Raw genomic sequence first — 21,245 nt, 5'->3', positions numbered from 1 at the left:
TTGACCTGGCATGTGTGACAGAGACCTGGTTGGATGAAGCAGATGGGCCTGTCCTTGCCGCTGCTTGCCCACCAGGTTTCTCTTACGCACAGCAACCCAGGTCATGTGGGCGGGGAGGGGGGGTTGCAGTGATTTTTAGGAAGTCATTAGTCTGCACCAGGCGTCCTATTGGGAAGACCCAGTTTTCTGAGTGCATGTTCTGGAAGTTGGGCAATAGGGGCAGTACAGGATTCCTACTGGTGTACCGACCTCCCCGCTGCACCAAGGATTCCCGGCCAGAGCTGCTTCAGGTCGTGGCGGATATGCTCCTGGAGACACCTAGCTTGGTTGTCCTGGGGGATTTTAACATCCATGCCGACACGACCTTACAAGGGGCCGCTCGGGACTTCGTGGAAAGCATGGCCTCCATGGGGCTGTCCCTGAATAAGTTTGGCCCAACTCATAGCCGCGGACATGCCTTAGACTTGGTGTTTACCTCTACGGGTGTTGGTGATCTGACATTAACTAAAAGCGAAACAAAAGAAGTGCCATGGTCAGATCACTTCCTGGTGCAACTGGACTTCTCCGCAACCCTTCCCCTCTGCAGGGAAGTGGGACCGATTCAGATGGTCCGCCCCCACCACTGAATGGATTCAATTGGCTTCCAGAGAGTGGTAGGGGATGTTTTATCCCAAGTTAATGGCCTTTCAGCAGATTCCCTGGTGGCACGCTGGAATGCGGAGTTAACCAGGGCTATGGACTATCTGGCTCCGAAGCACCCTCTCCGATTGCATGGAGCCCGGACAGCCCCGTGGTTTTCCCCGGAGCTGAGGGTGATGAAACAATCGATGAGACGGCTAGAGCGCCGGTGGCGGAAAACTCATTGTGAATCAGACCGGACACGGGCTAGAGCTCAACGCCGAGCCTACCAAGTGGCAATGGCGACGGCGAAGAGGGTCTTCTTCGTCGCCTCCATTGCATCTGCAGAAAACAGCAGAAGGAGACTTTTTCAGGTGGTTCGGAATCTATCGGAACCACCTGTACCACCGGGGCCTGGTAGGGACCCCAAGATCTCCTGCAATGCTTTTGCAAAGTTTTTTGCAGATAAAGTCGCTCAGATTCAGAAGGAGGTAGACTCCACCGTGGGAGCAGGGCCAGGGCGGGAGAGTGCTAGAGTTCTGTCTGGTCCTGTTACATGGGATCAATTCCAATCTGTTACCTCCGAGGATGTGGACAGGCTGCTTGGACAGGTGAAACCAACCACCTGTCTCCTTGATCCTTGCCCATCCTGGCTTATAAAAGCGAGCCGGGAAGGGCTGGGCGATGGGCTCTGCGGGGTGGTGAATGCTTCCCTCTGTGAGGGAGCCTTCCCAGGCCCGCTGAAAGAGGCGGTCATTAAACCACTTCTTAAAAAACATTTTTAGACCCGGCCAATTTAGCCAACTATCGCCCAGTCTCAAATTAACCTTTCTTGGGCAAGGTGATTGAGCGGGTGGTTGCTGAACAACTCCAAGCACGCCTGGAGGAAGCGGACCATTTGGATCCCTTCTAATCGGGATTCAGGCCTCACCATGGGACTGAAACTGCCTTGGTCGCGCTGGTTGATGATCTCCGGCAGGCTAGGGACAAAGGTGAGATCTGTTTCCTAGTTCTGCTGGATCTCTCAGCGGCCTTTGACACCATCGACCATAACATCCTTCTGGACCGTCTAGAGGGGCTGGGAGCTGGGGGCACTGTCATACAGTGGTTCAGCTCCTTCCTCCTGGGCCGTGTCCAGAAAGTGGTGGTGGGGGATGAGTGTTCAGACCCCTGGGCTCTCACTTGCGGGGTGCCTCAGGGTTCCATCCTCTCCCCCATGCTTTTTAATATCTATATGAAGCCGCTGGGAGAGATCATCAGGGGGTTTGGGGTGGGTGTTCATCAGTATGCAGATGACACCCAGCTCTACCTCTCCTTTAAATCATTTTTTTTAAATATAATTTTTATTAAAGAATTTTTTATGACCACAAAAACATAACAATACAATACAATAAACATAACAAACAAACAAACAAAAACAAGTACAATTTCAGATCTTATTTTCTTATACCTTACTTCTCCGACTTCCTCATGCCTCCCTTTTCTGTATTCCAATTTCTAATCAATTATTCAGCAAATCTTCCCTTATTTTAATTTAGTTTAATCTTCCTTATTCTCCTTATCTTATCCATTACTAATAGTAACCATTTATTTTCTAGTCCAACATCATTCTAACTTTCATTAATTTTGTAATATTTCTTTAAATAGTCCTTAAATTTTTTCCATTCTTCTTCCGCTGCTTCTCTTCCCTGGTTTCGGATTCTGCTCGTCATTTCTGCCAGACCCATGTAGTCAATCACCTTCATCTGCCATTCTTCCAGAGTGGGTAGCTCTTGTGTCTTCCAGTACTTCGCAATGAGTATTCTTGCTGCTGTTGTAGCATACATAAAAAAAGTTATATCCGTCTTTAACACCCCTTGGCCGACAATACCCAAGAGAAAGGCCTCTGGTTTCTTAGGGAAGGTATATTTAAATACCTTTTTCAGTTCATTATAGATCATTTCCCAGAATGCCTTAATCTTCGGGCACGTCCACCAGAGGTGAAAGAATATGCCTTCCTTTTCCTTACATTTCCAACATTTATTATCAGGCAAATGGTAAATCTTTGCAAGCTTGACTGGGGTTATGTACCACCTATAGATCATCTTCATAATATTTTCTCTTAAGGCATTACATGCCGTAAATTTCATCCCGGTGGTCCACAACTTCTCCCAGTCAGCAAACATAATGTTATGACCAATGTCCTGAGCCCATTTAATCATACTTGATTTAACCGTTTCATCTTGTGTATTCCATTTCAGCAGCAAATTATACATTTTTGACAAATTTCTAGTGCTGGATTCTAACAGTTCAGTCTCCAATTTTGATTTTTCCACCTGGAAGCCTATTTTACTGTCCATTTTAAACACTTCATTTATTTGATGATAGTGCAACCAATCTCTCACTTTCCCTTTTAGTTTCTCAAAACTCTGCAATCTCAATCTGTCCCCTTCCTTTTCCAGAATTTCCCAATATCTTGGCCATTTAGACTCCATATTTAACTTTTTAACCGCCTTAGCTTCCATTGGCGACAGCCACCTTGGGGTTTTGTTTTCCAACAAATCTTTATATCTAGTCCAGACATTTAATAGTGCTTTTCTGACAATATGGTTTTTAAAACCTTTGTGTGCTTTAACCTTGTCATACCACAAATATGCATGCCACCCAAAGATGTTATTAAAACCTTCTAAATCCAAAATATCTGTATTTTCAAGAAGTAGCCAATCTCTTAGCCAGCAGAAAGCTGCCGCTTCATAATACAGTTTAAAGTCTGGCAGGGCGAATCCCCCTCTTTCCTTTGCATCCGTTAATATCTTAAATTTTATTCTGGGCTTCTTGCCCTGCCAGACAAATTTAGATATATCTTTTTGCCACTTCTTGAAACAATCCGTCTTATCCATTATTTGCAATGCTTGGAACAAAAACAACATTCTTGGCAATACATTCATTTTTATAACTGCAATTCGACCTAACAAGGAAAGCTTCAAATTTGACCAAATCTCCAAATCTTTTTTCACTTCTATCCAAGTTTTTTCATAGTTGTCTTTAAATAAATTCACATTCTTAGCTGTCATATTTATCCCCAAATATTTCACTTTTTTAACTACAGTCAACCCTGTCACATTCTGAAACCTTTCTTTTTCAAACAGTGTTAGATTTTTCTCCAATACCTTAGTCTTTGACTTATTCAATTTAAATCCTGCCACTTGACCAAACTCTTGAATTATTTCTAAAACTCTTTTCGTACTAGCTTCTGGCTCTTGTAATGTAAGTACCAGGTCATCTGCAAATGCTCTCAATTTATATTGTTTAGCTCCGACCTGAACCCCTTTAACCAACTGGTCCTTCCTAATCATATTTAGCAAAACCTCCAGGACCGATATAAAGAGTAGTGGGGAGATAGGGCACCCCTGACGTGTCCCTTTTTCAATCTTGAACTCTTCTGTAACCACATTATTTACAATTAATTTTGCTTTCTGTTCAGAATATATTGCACCTATACCATTTTCAAACCCTTGGCCTACCCCCATCCCCCGGAGGTTCTTCAACATAAAACTCCAAGATATATTGTCAAAGGCTTTCTCGGCATCCACAAATATCAAAACTGCCTTAGTGTTTATATTCACTTCCAACTTTTCCAAAATGTCAATTATATTCCTTACATTGTCCGACAAGTGCCTTTTCGGGAGAAAGCCCGCTTGGTCCCCGTGAATCTCCTCCATCAAAACTCTTTTCAGTCTTTGCTAAAATATCAGCAAAGATTTTATAATCCACATTTAGTAGCGAGATGGGTCGGTAGTTCTTAAGTTGGGTCTTTTCAGTCTCTGTCTTTGGTATAAGTGTGATGTAGGCCTCCCTCCACGTGTCGGGTGCCCTTCTCCCCTCCATAATCTCATTACAGACTTCCCTCAAGGGTTGTAATAACCCTTCCTTCAAAACTTTGTAGTATTTGGAAGTCAGTCCGTCCGGTCCGGGAGATTTGCCCAGCGTCATACTTTGGATGGCACCTTCTATTTCTTGTGCTGATATTTCCTGATTCAAAATTGTCTTACTTTCCTGAGAGATCTTTTTCAGCCCATTTTTCTCGAGGAATTGTTGTATATCCATTTCTTTCTGCGGCCCTTGTGTATACAGTTGTCTAAAGTAGCTCTGAAAACAGTTCCTAATCTCCACTGGGTTAAATATGTTCTTTCCATCCACTTCTAAGTTTGTTACCGTGTTGAGTTTTTGTCTCTTCTTTATTTGCCAAGCCAGTAACTTGCCACATTTATCTGCAGATTCAAAAGTCTTTTGTCTCATTTGTTTAATTTTCCATTCTATTTCTTGATTCATCAATTCCATAAATTGTGTTTGGTATAATTTAATTTCTCTTAAAATCTCTTGCGATTTTGGTTTCGATCTTAGTTTCCTTTCCCCCTCTTTTATCTTTTCCAAGATTTTCTCTTTCCTCTCATTTTGACTTCTTTTCTTTAGTGTATTTTGTTGTATCAAAAATCCTCTCATCACGGCTTTACTTGCGTCCCATATTATTCTTTTTTCTACTTTAGTCCTCAAGTTGATTTCAAAATAATCTTTCAAAGTTTTTTGGGCCCTCTTGCAGATCTCTTCATCTCCGAGTAAGGTGTCATTCATTCTCCATCTGAAGGAACCAGTTGTTGTTTGCTTCATCACCATCTTTACTGCGTTATGGTCGGAGAAGGTTTTTGGGCAGATTTCCACTTTCTTTATACTCGATGCCATACCGCTAGTCACCCAGATTTGGTCAATCCTTGTCCATGTCATTTTGGCTTCAGAAAAGAAGGTTCCCTCTCTTTCTAATGGGTGTTTTGTTCTCCAAATGTCAATCAAGTCCATATTGTCAGTCATTTCAAAGAAAGTTTTTGGTAGTCTTCCGTCTTTTGTGACTACCTGTCTTTGTGATTTGTCCATATTTGTTGAAACTACTCCATTCATGTCTCCCATCATAATTAAGTTGTAATCCATGTAGTCCATCAAAGTCTCATGCAACTTCTTAAAAAACTCAGCTTTCCCCTCATTTGGTGCATAGATTCCCACTATCAAAAACTTTTCTCCTTGAGATTGAATTTCAATTGCCAAATATCTTCCTTGGTCATCTTTAAAAATTAGTTTCGGTTGCAATCTTTCCTTTGCATAGATCACCACTCCTCTCTTTTTTACTCTATCTGAAGATATAAATTCTTGTCCCAATCTTTTATTTATCAATAATTTTCTATGTGCTCTTGTCACGTGCGTCTCTTGTAAACAAATCAAGTCCAATTGGTCTTTCCTTAAGGCATGAAATATATTTTTCCTTTTTCTGGGGATATTTAGTCCATTACAATTCCAGGTTAGAAGTTGCAGAGCCATGATGGGGCTATTTGCTCTTTCCTCCTACAGCTCCTAATTGTTGTTCCTCTTTTGTCGGTGATTCCGTATCCGTATCTAGTGGTCCCTTGCTTGAAGGATGCCCTTGTCCCGGAAACACCTCCTTCTGTAGGTCTTCTTCGTGTTCTCCTAAAAACTTGTATTTATCACTCACTGTCTTTATTGTTCTTTTCTTCCCCTTGTATTTAAAAGACAAGCCTTGAGGAAACTCCCACCTGAATGGTATGTAGTTCCTTTTCAGCAGTATCACCAAGTCCTTATAAAGGCCTCTTGCATCTAGAATATTTTTGGGAATATCTTTAAAAATCTCAATATGAAAGTCTTCAATTTGAAGGGTTGTTTGGTAGTGCAGGTTCAGTATTTTATCTCTCTCCTCCTTCGATCTCAAAGTTATTAAACAATCTCTGGGTCTGTTCTTCCTCTGCCTTGTTCCCAGTCTGAATGCGCTCTCTATCTTAAATTCTTCCTTGTCCAGATCCTGCTTCCAAAAGTCAGAAAATTCTTTTGTCAAAAAGTCCACCAAGTTATCTCCTTCCTTTTCCGGCACAAGTCTGATCCTTAAGTTCTTCTCCTTCCGTTGCATATCCTGCATAGAGAGTGCCAAATCATGCTCATCTAGTTTCTTAAACACAGGTGGAAACTTTTCCTCAGCAGCAGTTGCAATTTCTTTAGCTTCCTCAGCTATCTGTCGTGTAGTAGATGATTCCTCCAATAATTTCCCAATTGCTTCTGCATTAGAGTTCACTTTATTTCCAAGGTCAGTTATACTTTTTGTATTTAGATCGATTTTCCCAGAGATTTCTTCAATTTTCTTATTTGTTTCAGCAACTTGTACTTTAGTTTCTGCTCCTTGCTTTTTTAGTTCCTCCAAAGAGTCATTTATTTTCCCCAGTACTTTAGCAAGTGCTTCTTCTGAAAATATAGTTTTCACTTTTGTCTTTGGGACAGCTGCAGTTCCAGAAGCTCCTGATACAGAAGCCCTTCTTTGCATAGAAAGATCAATTTTGTATTGTCTGCCAGATCTCAGAGTTGTTTCTTGTGAATCCTCTTTCTCTTTACCATCTGCCATAACAAAATCTTTCAATCAAGGTCATTCCCACACTCTTAAGCTGTCAAGCAAAAGTTCTCACGTTTTGAAGTCCACTTGTTGCTGAAACTATTCACAAGTCCTCTAGAGGGCGCAGAACAAATTCTTTGCCTTCAAATCCAAAAGAAAAAAAAACAAAAGCCCTCCGAGTCCTCAAAGTCCCTTTCAAATATTTTTAAAAGGTCCAAAACAATAGTGTCCTGCATAAAACTTTACAGTGCAACAAAGTAAAATGTTTCTAAGTTGAGAGTAACCAAAGTCAATATCTCAGTTACTTTTTTACCTTCATGTAGCAACAGTCCTTAGCCGGTTTCCTTTTCTCCGGCAGTCCGATCCCAGGTTTAAGAGCAGCGGTAAACAGTCCAAATTCTTTTTTAAACAGGCAGGAAGATACTGTAAAATTTTCTTCCCCCCCCCTCCTGCCTTCGGGGAGGGAGCTCTCTTTACTTTGGTGATGGATTCCTTAATTCCCGCCAATCTCCTTTCAAAAGTTACAGCTTGAATGTCTTTTGCTTTGATCTTACTGCAGAATGGAAAGAAGACTTCCTTTTTAGTGCTTATCCGTCTCGGTGCCCAATTTCTTTGATTTTAGCGTCCAATTAATCTTTAAAGTTTAATCCTACTCACGGAAAGTTGTTTCTTATAGTCCAATTCTCAGGAAGAAATCAGCGCTCTCCGCTAATGGCGACGCGGCTTCACTTCGCAGGCTGGGTGAAAGCGACTCTCAGCACCGCTCCACACACCCTCAGCTGTTCCGTAACCTTTAAAAAGGCTCCTTCACAGCGTCGGGGGGGCGCAAAGGTGCCCGCCGAGTCTCCGGTTCACAGGCTTCGCGCCTGTGATTTTTGAGGGTCCCCGCTCCGCCGTAGCTGCAGGACCCGAACCCACGAAGCAGATCTCCCTCGGGAGCTCCGGGAGAAATCCGCCATTAAGCGCTGGCGCTGACTGGAAGTCCTACCTCTCCTTTAAATCAGAACCAGTGAAGGCGGTGAAGGTCCTGTGTGAGTGCCTGGAGGCGGTTGGAGGATGGATGGCAGCTAACAGATTGAGGTTGAATCCTGACAAGACAGAAGTACTGTTTTGGGGGGACAGGGAGCGGGTTGGTGTGGGGGATTCCCTGGTTTTGAATGGGGTAACTGTGCCCCTGAAGGACCAGGTGCACAGCCTGGGAGTCATTTTGGACTCACAGCTGTCCATGGAGGCGCAGGTTAACTCTGTGTCCAGGGCAGCTGTCTACCAACTCCACCTGGTACGCAGGCTAAGACCCTACCTGCCCGCGAACTGTCTCGCCAGAGTGGTGCATGCTCTAGTTATCTCATGCTTGGACTACTGCAACGCGCTCTACGTGGGGCTACCTTTGAAGGTGACCCGGAAACTGCAATTAATCCAGAATGCGGCAGCTAGACTGGTGACTGGGAGTGGCTACCGGGAACACATAACACCAGTTCTGAGAGATCTGCATTGGCTCCCAGTACGTTTCTGAGCACGATTCAAAGTGTTGGTGCTGATCTTTAAAGCCCTAAACAGCCTTGGTCCAGTAAACCTGAAGGAGCATCTCCACCCCCATCGTTCAGCCCGGACACTGAGATCCAGCGCCGAGGGCCTTCTGGCGGTTCCCTCATTGCGAGAAGTGAGGCTACAGGGAACCAAACAGAGGGCCTTCTTGGTAGTGGCGCCCGCCCTGTGGAACGCCCTCCCATCAGATGTCAAAGAGATAAACAATTACCTGACATTCAGAAGACATCTTAAGGCAGCCCTGTTCAGGGAAGTTTTTAATGTGTGATATTTTAGTGTATTTTTGGTTTCTATGGAAGCCGCCCAGAGTGGCTGGGGAAACTCAGCCAGATGGGCGGGGTATAAATAATAAATTATTATTATTATTATCCAATGTCAGTCGTCTCAGCTGTGTCAGCCACAGCTTCCAAGCATCTGGTCAGTGTGTCCGGGGACGAGTCAGTGTGGCTATCCATCAGCAGATAGAGCTGAGTGTCATCAGCATATTGGTGACAGCCCAGCCCAAAGCTCCAGATAATCTGGGCAAGGGGGCGCATAAAGATGTTAAAAAGCATCAGGGAGAGGATTGCGCCTTGCAGCACTCCACACACCAAGGAGTGGCGCGATGACATTTCCCTCCTAGCGCCACCCTCTGTCCCCGACCAGAGATAAAAGAGCACAGCCAGTTACGGGCTATGCCCTGTATTCCCACATCGGCGAGGCGGTGGTCCAGAAGATCATGATCGACCATGTCAAAGGCTGCTGACAGATCTAAAAGAATCAGCAGCCCCGACCCGCCTTGATCCAGTTCTCTACGGAGATCGTCTGTTAGGGCAACCAGAGCTGTCTCGGTCCCAAAACCAGGACGGAAACCGGACTGAAATGGATCTAAAGCCGATGTTTCCTCCGGAAACCTACCAAGCTGTTCAGGACCCCTCTCTCGATTACCTTACCCACTTCAGAGGGTCTGCCGGACTTACCACAGACTCAGACCACTGCCGTGCCTGACATTCCGCCAACTCCACTCGCAGAGGTTCCACCCACAGCAGCGGATCCAGGGGACTTGGTCTCAATGCCACCTAGGGTCGCACCACAGCCTCAGCAAGAATTGGGTGGCCCCCCGGACTTGGCTACCAGTCCCCGGCGGTCTGGCAGAGCTTCCAAGCGCCCAACTTATTTAAAGGACTATGTTGTGGGACATGTATCACTGTTGGTCTAAGTAAGTGAAATGTAACCAATAATGCTTTTGCACCTAATTGAACCATTACGTGTAGTGCTGTATATAAGGAAAGCATTACGATTGTAACTAACGCCTTATCTCGGTGGGGAGGGGAGTTATGTACTGAAGTTCTCACCCTGGGCCAGCAGGGGGATACTGTAGATAGTTATGCAAATGAAGGATCAAAAGTGATGTTCAGTGATTGGATAGTTTTTGAAAGTTGCTACAGTAACGTTGTACTGGAGCTCTATATAAGCAGGCTGACTGAGCCCTTCAGTTCAGTTCTGTTCTGGCCTCTGAATAAATGTGCTGGTCCAGGGGGGAGGTTACCGTGGGGTGAGGTCTAGGACCTGAGTCGAGGGTCCTCCACGGGCGAAGCGGGGTACACAGCGAGGAGCCGGGCAAGGACAGGAACTCTGGGGGAACCGGACTGGGTGCTGGCCAAAACAGCTCTTCAACGACGTTGCTCCCGCAACCTGGGACCGGGCTGACTGGCCTTTATCTTCTCTGAGGCCAGGGGCGGTCCCGGCCCCCAGGAGACCCGCCTCTCCTGGCCTTAAGGTGAGCACTCCTCCTGGGAGAAACCAGTTCCCTTTGCCTCTCTGCCCTGAGCCTCTGCAGTTCAGGAGAGGCTGAAGGGTTACTGGACCCAGGGGGAGACTCACCTGTAGGCACTGAGTCCTCAACCACCTCCGGAGCCAGAGTGGATTCACCTGGTGCCTGCTCCTGAGGATCCGGCACAGGTGCAGGCGCTTCAGAATCAAGGCTCTGCCCCAGTTCAGCCGGCCCTGGAGGCGGGGACTCCTGTGCAGGATGGGATTCCTCCGGTTCAGCCTCTGAATCGGATTCCCAGGCCATCACAATAAACAAGAGCTGTTTGAAGAATCGCTGTGTCGTCTGATATGTTCACCCACAACTTAACACTGCAGGCCAGATTCACAACCCTGGTGGGCTGGATTTGGCCCAGGGAACACAGTTTGAGGACCCCTGGTCTACACTGACTGGCAGCAGCTCCCCAGAGTTTCAGGCAGGGATTTTGTCCAGCCCTTGCAGGAGATGCCAGGGGTTGACCCTGAGACATTCTGCATGCCAAGCAGATGCTCTAGGGCTCCCCATATTTCCCTGCACTTTCAACATTATGCTATTAGCAAGCGTGGAGATTCTACCTGCCTCTTTTGAAAGGAGAACACTCACCTGATCAATAGTAATAGTGATAATAATAATTAATAATTTATACCCCACCCATCTGGCTGGGTTCCCCAGCCACTCTGGGCGGCTTCCAACAAAATATTAAAATATAATAGTCCATCAAATATTCAAAGCTTCCCTAAACATCATAACAACAACCATCCATTTTCAGTCCATTGAATTAGCAATTAAGCATTTCTGGAAAGGGAAATGGCATACTTTTGTTGCGTGCATAAGAAAGTATTACTCATTTATGATGAGAATGGGATTTATTTATTTTGAACTTCACTGGGTTCCTCCTTGACAGCCAGTGTGATTGTTTCAGCAGGGCTAGAACTCAGGACCCGCTGCCTTGAGGGACATCTAAGAGCAGTTGGGCAGGGGAAAGGTCTCCCTTGGGAGGCGGTGGACTCTCCTTCCTTGGAGGTTTCTGAGCAGAGATCGGACGGCGATCTGCCATGGATGCTTTAGCGGAGATTCCTGCATTGCTTTGGGTTGGACTTGATGACCCTGGGATCCCCTCCTATCTCTCCACTCCTGAATTCTAGGAGGAGCTTCCTTGCCTCCTGCAAAGCCCTTTTCCCTGCAAGCTCTTCCTCTGGTTTCCGGCCAAGGGAGGGAGATGCTCAGAGTCCAGCCAAGAGCCTCCCCCCCCAAAGGATATCTGGGCATTGGCGTAGCCAGGGGAGCAGTTGCCCCCCTAAATGCATAAAAAATAATAAAAATCTGAGGTTCTGCCAAGGGAGAGATGGCTGAGCTGGAGGGACTCGGCTTGGCAAGGGTTAAAGGGAACCGAGCTGCATTCCTAGAGAGGAAGCAAGAGGGGGCTGGTCCTCCAGAGCCAAGGCCCCTCCCTCCCCAGTCCTTTCCTGCAAGGAAGGGGGGGTGTTGCTTTGGTGTCTCTGCTGCAAGGGCTGCATCGCTGTCCTCTCCTGGGATCTGGTGAGTCCATAGCTGTCAACTTTCAGATTTGAAAATAAGGGATCAGCAGCCTTGAAAATAAGGGATCAGCACCCTGGAAAATAAGGGATCAGCAGCCTCACCTATCTAAGCAGCGGGAAACGGCGCTGAAATAAGGGAATTTCCCGCAAGAAAAGGGAAGGTTGACAGCTATGGGTGAGTCTCCTCTCTCTCCCCCCAGAGGGTGCAGTGGGGAGACGGTGGGGGTCCCAGTGCTGCAGCAGGGGAGGGGGCCTAGGGGGCCTGATCTGCTCCTGCAGGGGGGGACCCCAAGTCAGGGAGGAGAGGGTCCTGCCAGGGAGGGGCCAGGTCTGCCACGCTCTCCTTCCTGCAGATCAGAGGATCCCTGACTCCCACGAAATCTCCCTTTTTAAAACAAAGGAGCCCCAGGGACTTTAACTGTGTGACATCACTCAGCATCATTGCACTACAAAGGAAACATGTGCAAATGGTTTTCCAAAGCTGGAGGAGGAGGTGGACTAGCCCCCCCCAAAAAAAAAACCCCACAGGAAGGAAGGAAGTTAAGGTGGGAGAGAAAGGCCAGGGATAAAGAGAGGGATCCCAGCCCATAGTCTGGCTGCTGCATTGCGGACCAGTTTGTGTTAAGCTATCTAACAGAACAACAAAAAAAATCAAAAAATCAAGGGAGATGTCTTTGGCCCCGCCCACTTGGCCCTCTGGGGGCTGGCCAGATACATTCTTGGCCCTCGGAAGAGAGAAAAAGAGATCTCACCCCACGAATCTGTCTGGACAGCGGCAGAGATTGCAGAAAAGGAGACAGAAGCAGGGAGTGGGGGTGGGGGTGGGGGTGAGGAGCAACTCCTGAGGACCCCCGAGTGAGGACCCTCACTAGAGCCAAGCATCCATTTTCCACAAGATACAAATGACTCCCTTGTCAGTCACTTCTGACTTCAGGCATTGACTGGAAGGATGGAGAAACCAGGTTGATTAATCTGACAGAAATCCCTTCAGTTGCCTCCACATTCTGCATTGCTAGAAGGCTAGAGACTTATTTCTTCTCCTCTTCCTCCTCCTCTTGTTCCTAGCAAGGAGCATCATGCTTGCTCAGGGAACCATTTCCCCCCCGTCCTACATATTTTGTAACAGAACAATGTATTTGCTTTGTAGGATTTGCTAGAGCTTCTCATTAAGACGGACAGAACTTGGCAGAAGACCAAAGGGTTCCTTCCGATCTCTCAGAGGCTTCCTGAGAGCACAGATGGATGAGCAAGACTCGGCTGGCCCTGAATCAGGAAGAGGCCATGCCATCCAAACTGGGAGCAGTGGGGGATTCTGGGAAAACTCTGTGCAGAAGATCCTGGGTGAGGAGGACACCCTCTGCTCAGAGGTGCAGAGCCAGCAGTTGAGGCAGTTCTGCTGCCAGGAGGCCAAAGGACCCCGAGAGGTTTGCAGCCGACTCCACCACCTTGACCATCAGTGGCTGAAGCCAGAAAGGCACACGAAAGCTGAGATGCTGGACCTGGTGATCTTGGAGCAGTTCCTGGCTGTCCTTCCCCTGGAGATGGAGAGCTGGGTGAGGGACTGTGGAGCGGAGACCAGTTCCCAGGCGATAGCCCTGGCCGAAGGTTTCCTCCTGAGTCAGGCAGAGGAGAGAAAGCAGGTGAGAGAGACTTTCCTCTGGATACTCCCAAGGGGCTCCAAACAGGACAGAGAACATCCCATAATGGTCTGCTGATGGCCCATCCTTTTTCTGGGAAAGCATCCATGGAATGAGATCTCACACCCTTCAAGTCTTTGTTATTCTCTTTCTAGCATTTCTCACCATTCTCTGTTTTGAATCCTTGTTTCTTTCTCAGGGAAAGGATCTCTTTGCAGAAATGGACCTGGATTCCTGTGAGGCAGAGAGGCCTCCGTTGGACACCAGAGAGAGGCCACTGGGTAAGGAGGAAGGTGGCTTTTCTCCATTCGGTCTCTTTCTGTTGGTTTTCCAATTCATCTGAGGGTTCTTTTCATCTTCTTTTGGGGAGAGACGGTTCGGAAGAAGGGTCCAGAGGAGGGGAGATGTATTTCTGCACAAACAAACATATGAAATGGGCACAAACGTCCAAATGCTCTCAGCAGGTAAAGCTTTCTCAAAGGCCCATCTGTAGTTAGAGATGCCCTGTTTCACCTGTGAGAGAATCAGGCACTCCTGGCGTCCTGCTTACCTTTTTTCTCTTGCAGGTGGCAGAAGGATGCCGGCAAGACCTCCTGATCCGCCTTTTCATGGGGGCAAAAGGGAAGCAGCGGCTGTGGAACCAGATCAGGTCAGGGGAAGCTGCCTTGTGGGGAAAGAGGCCGAGGGATGGAGCAATGTCATTTACTGGTGGGGCACAGAGGAATGGTGGGAGGAAGTAGCCGGGGAACCAGGAAGGGAACACGGCTCAGAGGCGAAGGAGTGGAGGTGGAGGAAGGATGAGCGGGTAGAGGGAGAAGAGGGAGAAGCCTGGGAAGAGGAGGTGTCAGAAGCTGAAGGGGAAACAGGGCTTAGTGAGCTGGGAGACTCTGTGGCAGAATGCAGTGCAGAATCAGAGGCAGAAGAGGAAGGAGGCAAGTGGGAGAGGAAGGTTGAGAGGCAGAGGTGAGTCAGGAGAAGGAGGAGCCACCGGTGGCTCCCTCTCCTTTTGCCAGAAGCCACCCTCCCTGCTTGTGTCTCAGAGGCAGGAGACCCCCTGCAATGCAGGAATCTCTGCTAGATCATCCAAGACAGATGGCCATTCAAAATAGGCTTATTTTATTTCCAGATTGATAACTGAATGCAAAAATTGGTTTCTAAGCAGTGGACAAATGAGAACAAATAGTGGCCTGGATTCCCCTAACCAGCCCCATCGGCTGCAAAATGGGGCCTGCCTTCCATTCCTCCCCCTCCCCATTCCTCCATGAATCACTTGAATTTGGCTCTAGGGCATTGGGAGGGAACTCCCCAGAACAGCCCAGGAGGAGAGGAGAAAGTGGATCCTTCCATTGGGGAAACTGGAATGCTTGCCTAGGCAGAATGACTTGAATAACACAAGGTGGAGTACAACCTATTTGTACAAAAACGAATACCCATAATTAAAATGCAGATTAAAATAAGCATCCATAAATAAAATGTGCAGCAAAGCAATCCTATTGAAACAACAACGGAATTTACAGGAAGGAAACAACATAGCATTGTGGAGTAGATCATATTTCTGCTGTCTCAGAGGAGGACATTTCCCTTTTTCTTTTAGGGTCCAGTGTGCTTTGAAGATATTGCTGTTCGTTTCACGGATGAGGAGTGGGCGTTGCTGGATCCTGACCAGAGAGCTCTGCATAAGGACGTCATGGAGGAGAATCGTGGGATCGTGGCCTCTCTTGGTAAGGCTCCCTGTGGGATCGTCCTATCTGCCTGGAAATTTAAAAAATACCTCTATGTCAGTGTTCCCCAACCTTGGGCCTCCAGCTGTTTTTGGACTACAATTCCCATCATCCTTGACCACTGGTCTTGCTAGTGAGGGATGATGGGAGTTGTAGTCCAAAAACAGCTGGAGGCCCAAGGTTGGGGAACACTGCTCTATGTGACCAACATCATATATTTTCACAGAGCTCAACAGCGCCCCCTACAACACATGGGAACCTAACACCCCCACAATAAAGAGTAACTTACAGTTTTTTCTTTGAACAATTTTCCTCAAATTATTCCTTTTTCTACCACGATTGGGCTGCTTTCAACTGCCCAGGCCATCTTAAATGTCAGCTTCAGAATTGTTAGGAAAGATAAGTAGCTTCAGGTTTTCTGCTTTTGTTTTTGCTCCTGTCAGTCTTGGGTTGACCAAAGAGACGACTGACATTGGAGATGGAGGGGATGCCATGACTGGGCCAAACAAAATTCATCCCAGAGAAGAGCTAGACTTATTGAATTTCAGGTAGAAGTAGCAGTGGTGATGATGATGATGATGATGATGATGATGATGATGATGATGATACAGTGGTACCTCGGTTTACAAACTTAATATTTTCTGGAAGAGGACTGTTCTTAAATCAAGGTACCACTGTAGTAATAATAATAATTTTTATTTATACCCTGCCCCCCTGGCTGCATTCCCCCAGCCACTCTGGGCAGCTTCCAACACACATATAAAAATGAAACATAAATAATAATAATCTGATTCCATATAAAAGAACATTAACTTTAAAATGAACAACTTCTCCTAGTGGCCAAAATTGTGGAAAGCTTTTGTGAAAAGTGTATTTCTGAGGTTTGATGGCTCATAACACCACTTTTGAGTGGAGTAATACCATAAATTTATATAGCAATGGAAAGATAATTTAATGAAGAATGTAATGCAATGAATTTTATGAAGGAGTATTTATTAGAACAGCAGTCATAAAGAAAAAACGTGAAACCTTTGGTAACCATTGGTAACCTTTAGCTTTAATTACGGCCTTACAACGCCTTCCCTTGAAGTGAACCAAGTCTTTAGTTCTGCAGCTGTAATAATGGGAAACCAAGACTGAATTCTGGCCTCTATTAATTGGGCTTTATTGCTGGGTTGCTTCTGAATAACAAGTTTCTTTAGTCGGCTCCAAAGATTTCTGATTGGTTTAAAGTTTGGGCTATTCCCAGGCCATTCCAGCAGTGAAATATCGTTATCTTGAAAGCACCTTTTGCACACAGCACCAACACGACATAGAGCTGAATCCTGTTGAAAATATATAAATGCTTCTGTATCTGGGAAAAGATCACCTGCGGAACACTTCAGTTTGGGTTCACGTATTTCGTTTATGCATTTTTCCGCATTTATATTCCCATTAATGATGCAAATTCTGCCCACACCTTTTCCTGCGATACAACCCCAGATCATCACACTGTATGGGTGTTTCACGGTTAGTGTAATGCAAGTAGGATGTAAATCTTCTCTGATTCTTCTCCTCAGGTATTTCATGCCATCACTACCAAGCAAGGAGATTTGGGTTTCATCGCTCCAAATAACACCGCCCCATTGTTCCACTGTCCAGTTAACATGGGTTTCATCTTTTCAACCTTTGCAGGAGAGATAACAATGGCTTTTTCTTAGAATTCTAACATTTAGACCAGTCCTTGCATTCAACTTCCCATTTCATTGCGCCATGTCATCTTGTATACACCCAGATGATTTTCTTCTGTCATGTAGGCACAGTCTCTCCACTCGTCCATCGTCACTTTTGTAGTGACTGAGTCTCCTTATAAAAAGGAGGGCCAGTCTTGACAGACTCTAGGGTTGTGCGCCCATCTCACTCAAGAGGCCGGGGGGCAGCGCTGTCCGGAGACACTTCCGGGTCACGTGGCCAGTGTGACATCGCTGCTCTGGCGAGCCAGAGCTGCACACGGAAACGCCGTTTACCTTCCCGCTAGTAATCGGTCCCTATTTATCTACTTGTACCCGGGAGTGCTTTCGAACTGCTAGGTTGGTAAGCGCTGGGACCGAACAACGGGAGCCCACCCCGCCGCGGGGATTCAAACCGTCAACCTTTCGATCGGCAAGCCCTAGGCGCTGAGGCTTTTAGCCACAGCGCCACCCGCGTCCCTGAGTCTACTTATACCTCTTCAAAAATATAGAAAGGCCAACTTCGGTTAAGTTTTCCCCAATCTCTCTTCTAATTTCTCCATAACTGTAGCCTTCTTCACTTAATAGTACAATCTTACTCACTTTCTGGGGACCAGTCAACTCCTTGTGCTATTTCTATAATTTTATTATGTCTTACACCCTCACTAAATGAAAGAACACAAAAAACCAACAAACTTGATAGCAATCACATAGCACACTGACAAAAGTCAACCAAAGCAAGTTGTGCTTCCTTTTTCAGGTTATTTGGCTATAACGTTTGATAGAATACGGGTAATTGAACAAACTTTGTTGGATTGCATTCTTGATTGCATTTTTGATCGAATTATCTTTCCATTGATATATAATTTTATGACATTACTCCAAATGAAGCAGTGTTATAAGCCATCAAAACTCTGAAATACACTTTTTTCCAAAAGTCTTTCACAATTTTGACCACTGCTTTATATAAACAAAGCAACATTCAACAACTCATCCGAATCTCATATTAAACAAACAACACAGGTAATGAACACACACGCAACTCCCTTCAGTTCTTCTCCATTTGCTCCTGAGGCTCTAATCCCTTTTTGTCCCCAATGCAGATTGTGATGAATTGGAAATCGAGAACAAAGGTGACCACGAAAAAATCCCCAGAGAGGAGAAGCCACTAAAAAATTTGGAGTGTGGAGAAAGCTGCAGTCAGAGCTCCAATTCCACTTCCCATCAACAAAATCTCATTGGAAAGAAACTCTATCAGTGCATGGGATGTGGAAAGAGCTTCACTCATAGCTCCTCTCTCACTTCCCGTCAAAGAATTCATACAGGAGAGAAACCCTATCAGTGTGTGGAATGTGGAAAGAGCTTAACTCATAGCTCCTCTCTCACTTCCCATCAAAGAATTCATACAGCGGAGAAACCCTATCAGTGTGTGGAATGTGGAAAGAGCTTCACATGTAGCTCCTCTCTCACTTCCCATCAAAGAATTCATACAGTGGAGAAACCCTATCAGTGTGTGGAATGTGGAAAGAGCTTCAAAAAGAGCTCCGATCTCATTTCTCATCAAAGAATTCATATAGGGGAGAAACCCTATCAGTGTGTGGAATGTGGAAAGAGCTTCGGTCGGAGCTCCACTCTCACTAACCATCAAAGAATTCATACAGGGGAGAAACCCTATCAGTGTATGGAATGTGGAAAGAGCTTCAGTCGGAGCTCCAATCTCACTTCCCATCAAAGAATTCATACAGGGGAGAAACCCTATCAGTGTGTGGAATGTGGAAAGAGCTTCACTCATAGCTCCCATCTCACTTCCCATCAAAGAATTCATACAGGGGAGAAACCCTATCCGTGCGTAGAATGTGGAAAAAGCTTCAGTCAGAGCTCCTCTCTCACTTCTCATCAAAGAATTCATAAAGGAGAGAAACCCTATCAGTGTGTGGAATGTGGAAAGAGCTTCAGTAAGATCTCCACTCTCACTTCCCATCGAAGAATTCATACAGGGGAGAAGCCCTATCCGTGCGTAGAATGTGGAAAGAGCTTCACTGATAGCTCCTCTCTCACTTCTCATCAAAGAATTCATACAGGGGAGAAACCCTATCAGTGTGCGGAATGTGGAAAAAGCTTCATTAGAAACTCCGATCTTACTTCCCATCAAAGAATTCATACAGGGGAGAAACCCTATCAGTGTGTGGAATGTGGAAAGAGCTTCACTCACAGCCACAGTCTCACTTCCCATCAAAGAATTCATACAGGGGAGAAACCCTATCAGTGTGTGGAATGTGGAAAGAGCTTCACATGTAGCTTCTCTCTCACTTCCCATCACAGAAATCATACAGAGGAGAAACCCTATCAGTGCTTTGAATGTGGAAAGAGCTTCACTGATAGCTCCCATCTCACTTCCCATCAAAGAATTCATACAGGGGAGAAACCCTATCAGTGTGTGGAATGTGGAAAGAGCTTCAGTCAAAGATCCCATCTCACTTCCCATCAAAGAATTCATACAGGGGAGAAACCCTATCAGTGTGTCGAATGTGGAAAGAGCTTCAGTCAAAGCTCCCATCTCACTTCCCATCAAAGAATTCATACAGGGGAGAAACCCTATCAGTGTGTGGAATGTGGAAAGAGCTTCAGTCAGAGTGCCCATCTCACTTCCCATCAAAGAATTCATACAGGGGAGAAACCCTATCAGTGTGTGGAATGTTGAAAGAGCTTCAGTCAAAGCTCCCATCTCACTTCCCATCAAAGAATTCATACAGGGGAGAAACCCTATCAGTGTGTAGAATGTGAAAAGAGCTTCAGTCAGAGCTCCTCTCTCACTTCCCATCAAATAATTCATACAGGGGAGAAACCTTATCAGTGTGTGGAATGTGGAAAGAGCTTCACTGTTAGCTCTAAACTCACTTCCCATCAAAGAATCCATACAAAGGTCGGAAAAACCATTATACAGCTTTAGGAGCCAGGCAAATCCACACCTTTTTAACCAGGCCTTTTTCTTATTGACATCTAATGCTATTTTAACACGTGATGTTTTGTGTTTTTATGTTATGTTCTAAGTATTCTGAGACTTGTGGGTGTAGGGAATACAGCCACTCTTAAATTCCTAGGGGTCTTTGCCCCCCCCATAAAATATATGTGTTTGCTTGGTACATTTACCGTATTTTTCGCCCCATAGGACGCATCGTCCTATAGGATGCATGTAGTTTTTTTGGGGGGGGAATAAAGAAAAAAAATTATTTCCCCCCCAGGCACGGGGCTGGTGCGGTGGAAGCTCGAGCTTCCCCTGACCCCAGCCCCCAGAAGATCCTGCTATCCGCAAGCCTAGGGAGCCGCGCCGGTCTCCCCAGGCTTGCGGACAGCTGTGCGAAGCCCGGGCGCACTGAGGCTTCCTAATGCAGGCAGCTCTGCGCGACCCTCCAGAGGCCGGCGCGGCTTGGCGCCGGGCTCTGGAGGGTCATGCAGAGCTGCGCGGACCCTGGGAGGGCAGACAGCTCTGCGCGACCCTCCGGAGGCCGGCGCGGCTTGGCGCCGGGCTCCGGAGGGATGCGCAGAGCTGCACAGAGCCCGGGAGGGCAGGCAGTTCTGCGCGACCCTTTGGAGGCGCTGGGCTCCAGAGGTTTGCGCAGAGATTCCTGAAGCCTGGAGAGCGAGAGCCTCTCACTCTCCAGGCTTCAGCGAAACCCTGTATTCGCCCCATAGGACGCACCCACATTTCCCCTTCATTTTTGGAGGGGAAAAAGTGCATCCTATAGGGCAAAAAAATACGGTATATGCCTTCTTGTAAATCTTAAGAGACTTGCATGTCAGGCCTCTTAAGGCTATTTGCAAGTGTAGCAGTGCACATAGCTGGACATAGGATATCACATAAAAAAATAACACGTTGCATTTTGTTCTAAATTACTTGTGGCATACTTGCAGTTTGGAAGAAACATTCTCAATAGTGGCCTATGCTTTACACTTAGCGAGAAGGTCAAATAATGAGTGAAAAATGCAGTTTGTTTTGTTTCTGCCTTTTTTGTGTGTTCCCAGGTGTCAAACTAGCTCTCGTCTGGTCTCACACCTCCATCATATCACAGCAGCAACAATCCCTGGTGAATCCCTGGCTTTCATATTGACCATGTCACCTTGTAGTGGCACAGGTTTGGACATTTCTTGAGAGAGATGTCTTTGCCTTGGCCTTTCTATGGGATTTTTTTTTATTAGAGGCTCTGGTTTTGCATGCTAGCGAAGTTGCTCAGTTGTTCCTAAGGGACCAAAAAGCTAATTGCAGCCT

The 21,245-nt window shown here is 46.3% G+C and overlaps 2 protein-coding genes across 2 annotated transcripts in view; both read left to right on the top strand.

Annotated features, from left to right (window-relative positions):
- Nucleotides 1-21,245, top strand: part of LOC310760680 (uncharacterized protein) — a 76,458-nt gene that overhangs the window by 36,231 nt on the left and 18,982 nt on the right. The window lies entirely within an intron of this gene.
- On the top strand, nucleotides 11,793-20,965 carry LOC310760717 (uncharacterized protein). Its single transcript, XM_083609782.1, has 6 exons — nucleotides 11,793-11,912; nucleotides 13,059-13,551; nucleotides 13,748-13,829; nucleotides 14,115-14,197; nucleotides 15,143-15,269; nucleotides 18,082-20,965. Exons 2-6 carry the CDS (start codon nucleotides 13,150-13,152, stop codon nucleotides 19,677-19,679), a joined length of 2,292 nt encoding a protein of 763 aa, XP_083465908.1. The 5' UTR covers nucleotides 11,793-11,912; nucleotides 13,059-13,149; the 3' UTR covers nucleotides 19,680-20,965.

The sequence above is a fragment of the Podarcis filfolensis genome (genome assembly GCF_964270895.1).
Source record: "Podarcis filfolensis genome assembly, chromosome: 4".
NCBI classification, from domain to species: domain Eukaryota; kingdom Metazoa; phylum Chordata; class Lepidosauria; order Squamata; family Lacertidae; genus Podarcis; species Podarcis filfolensis.
Note: the sequence above shows the minus strand (reverse complement) of the source record. Positions and strands in the feature narration are given on the sequence as shown.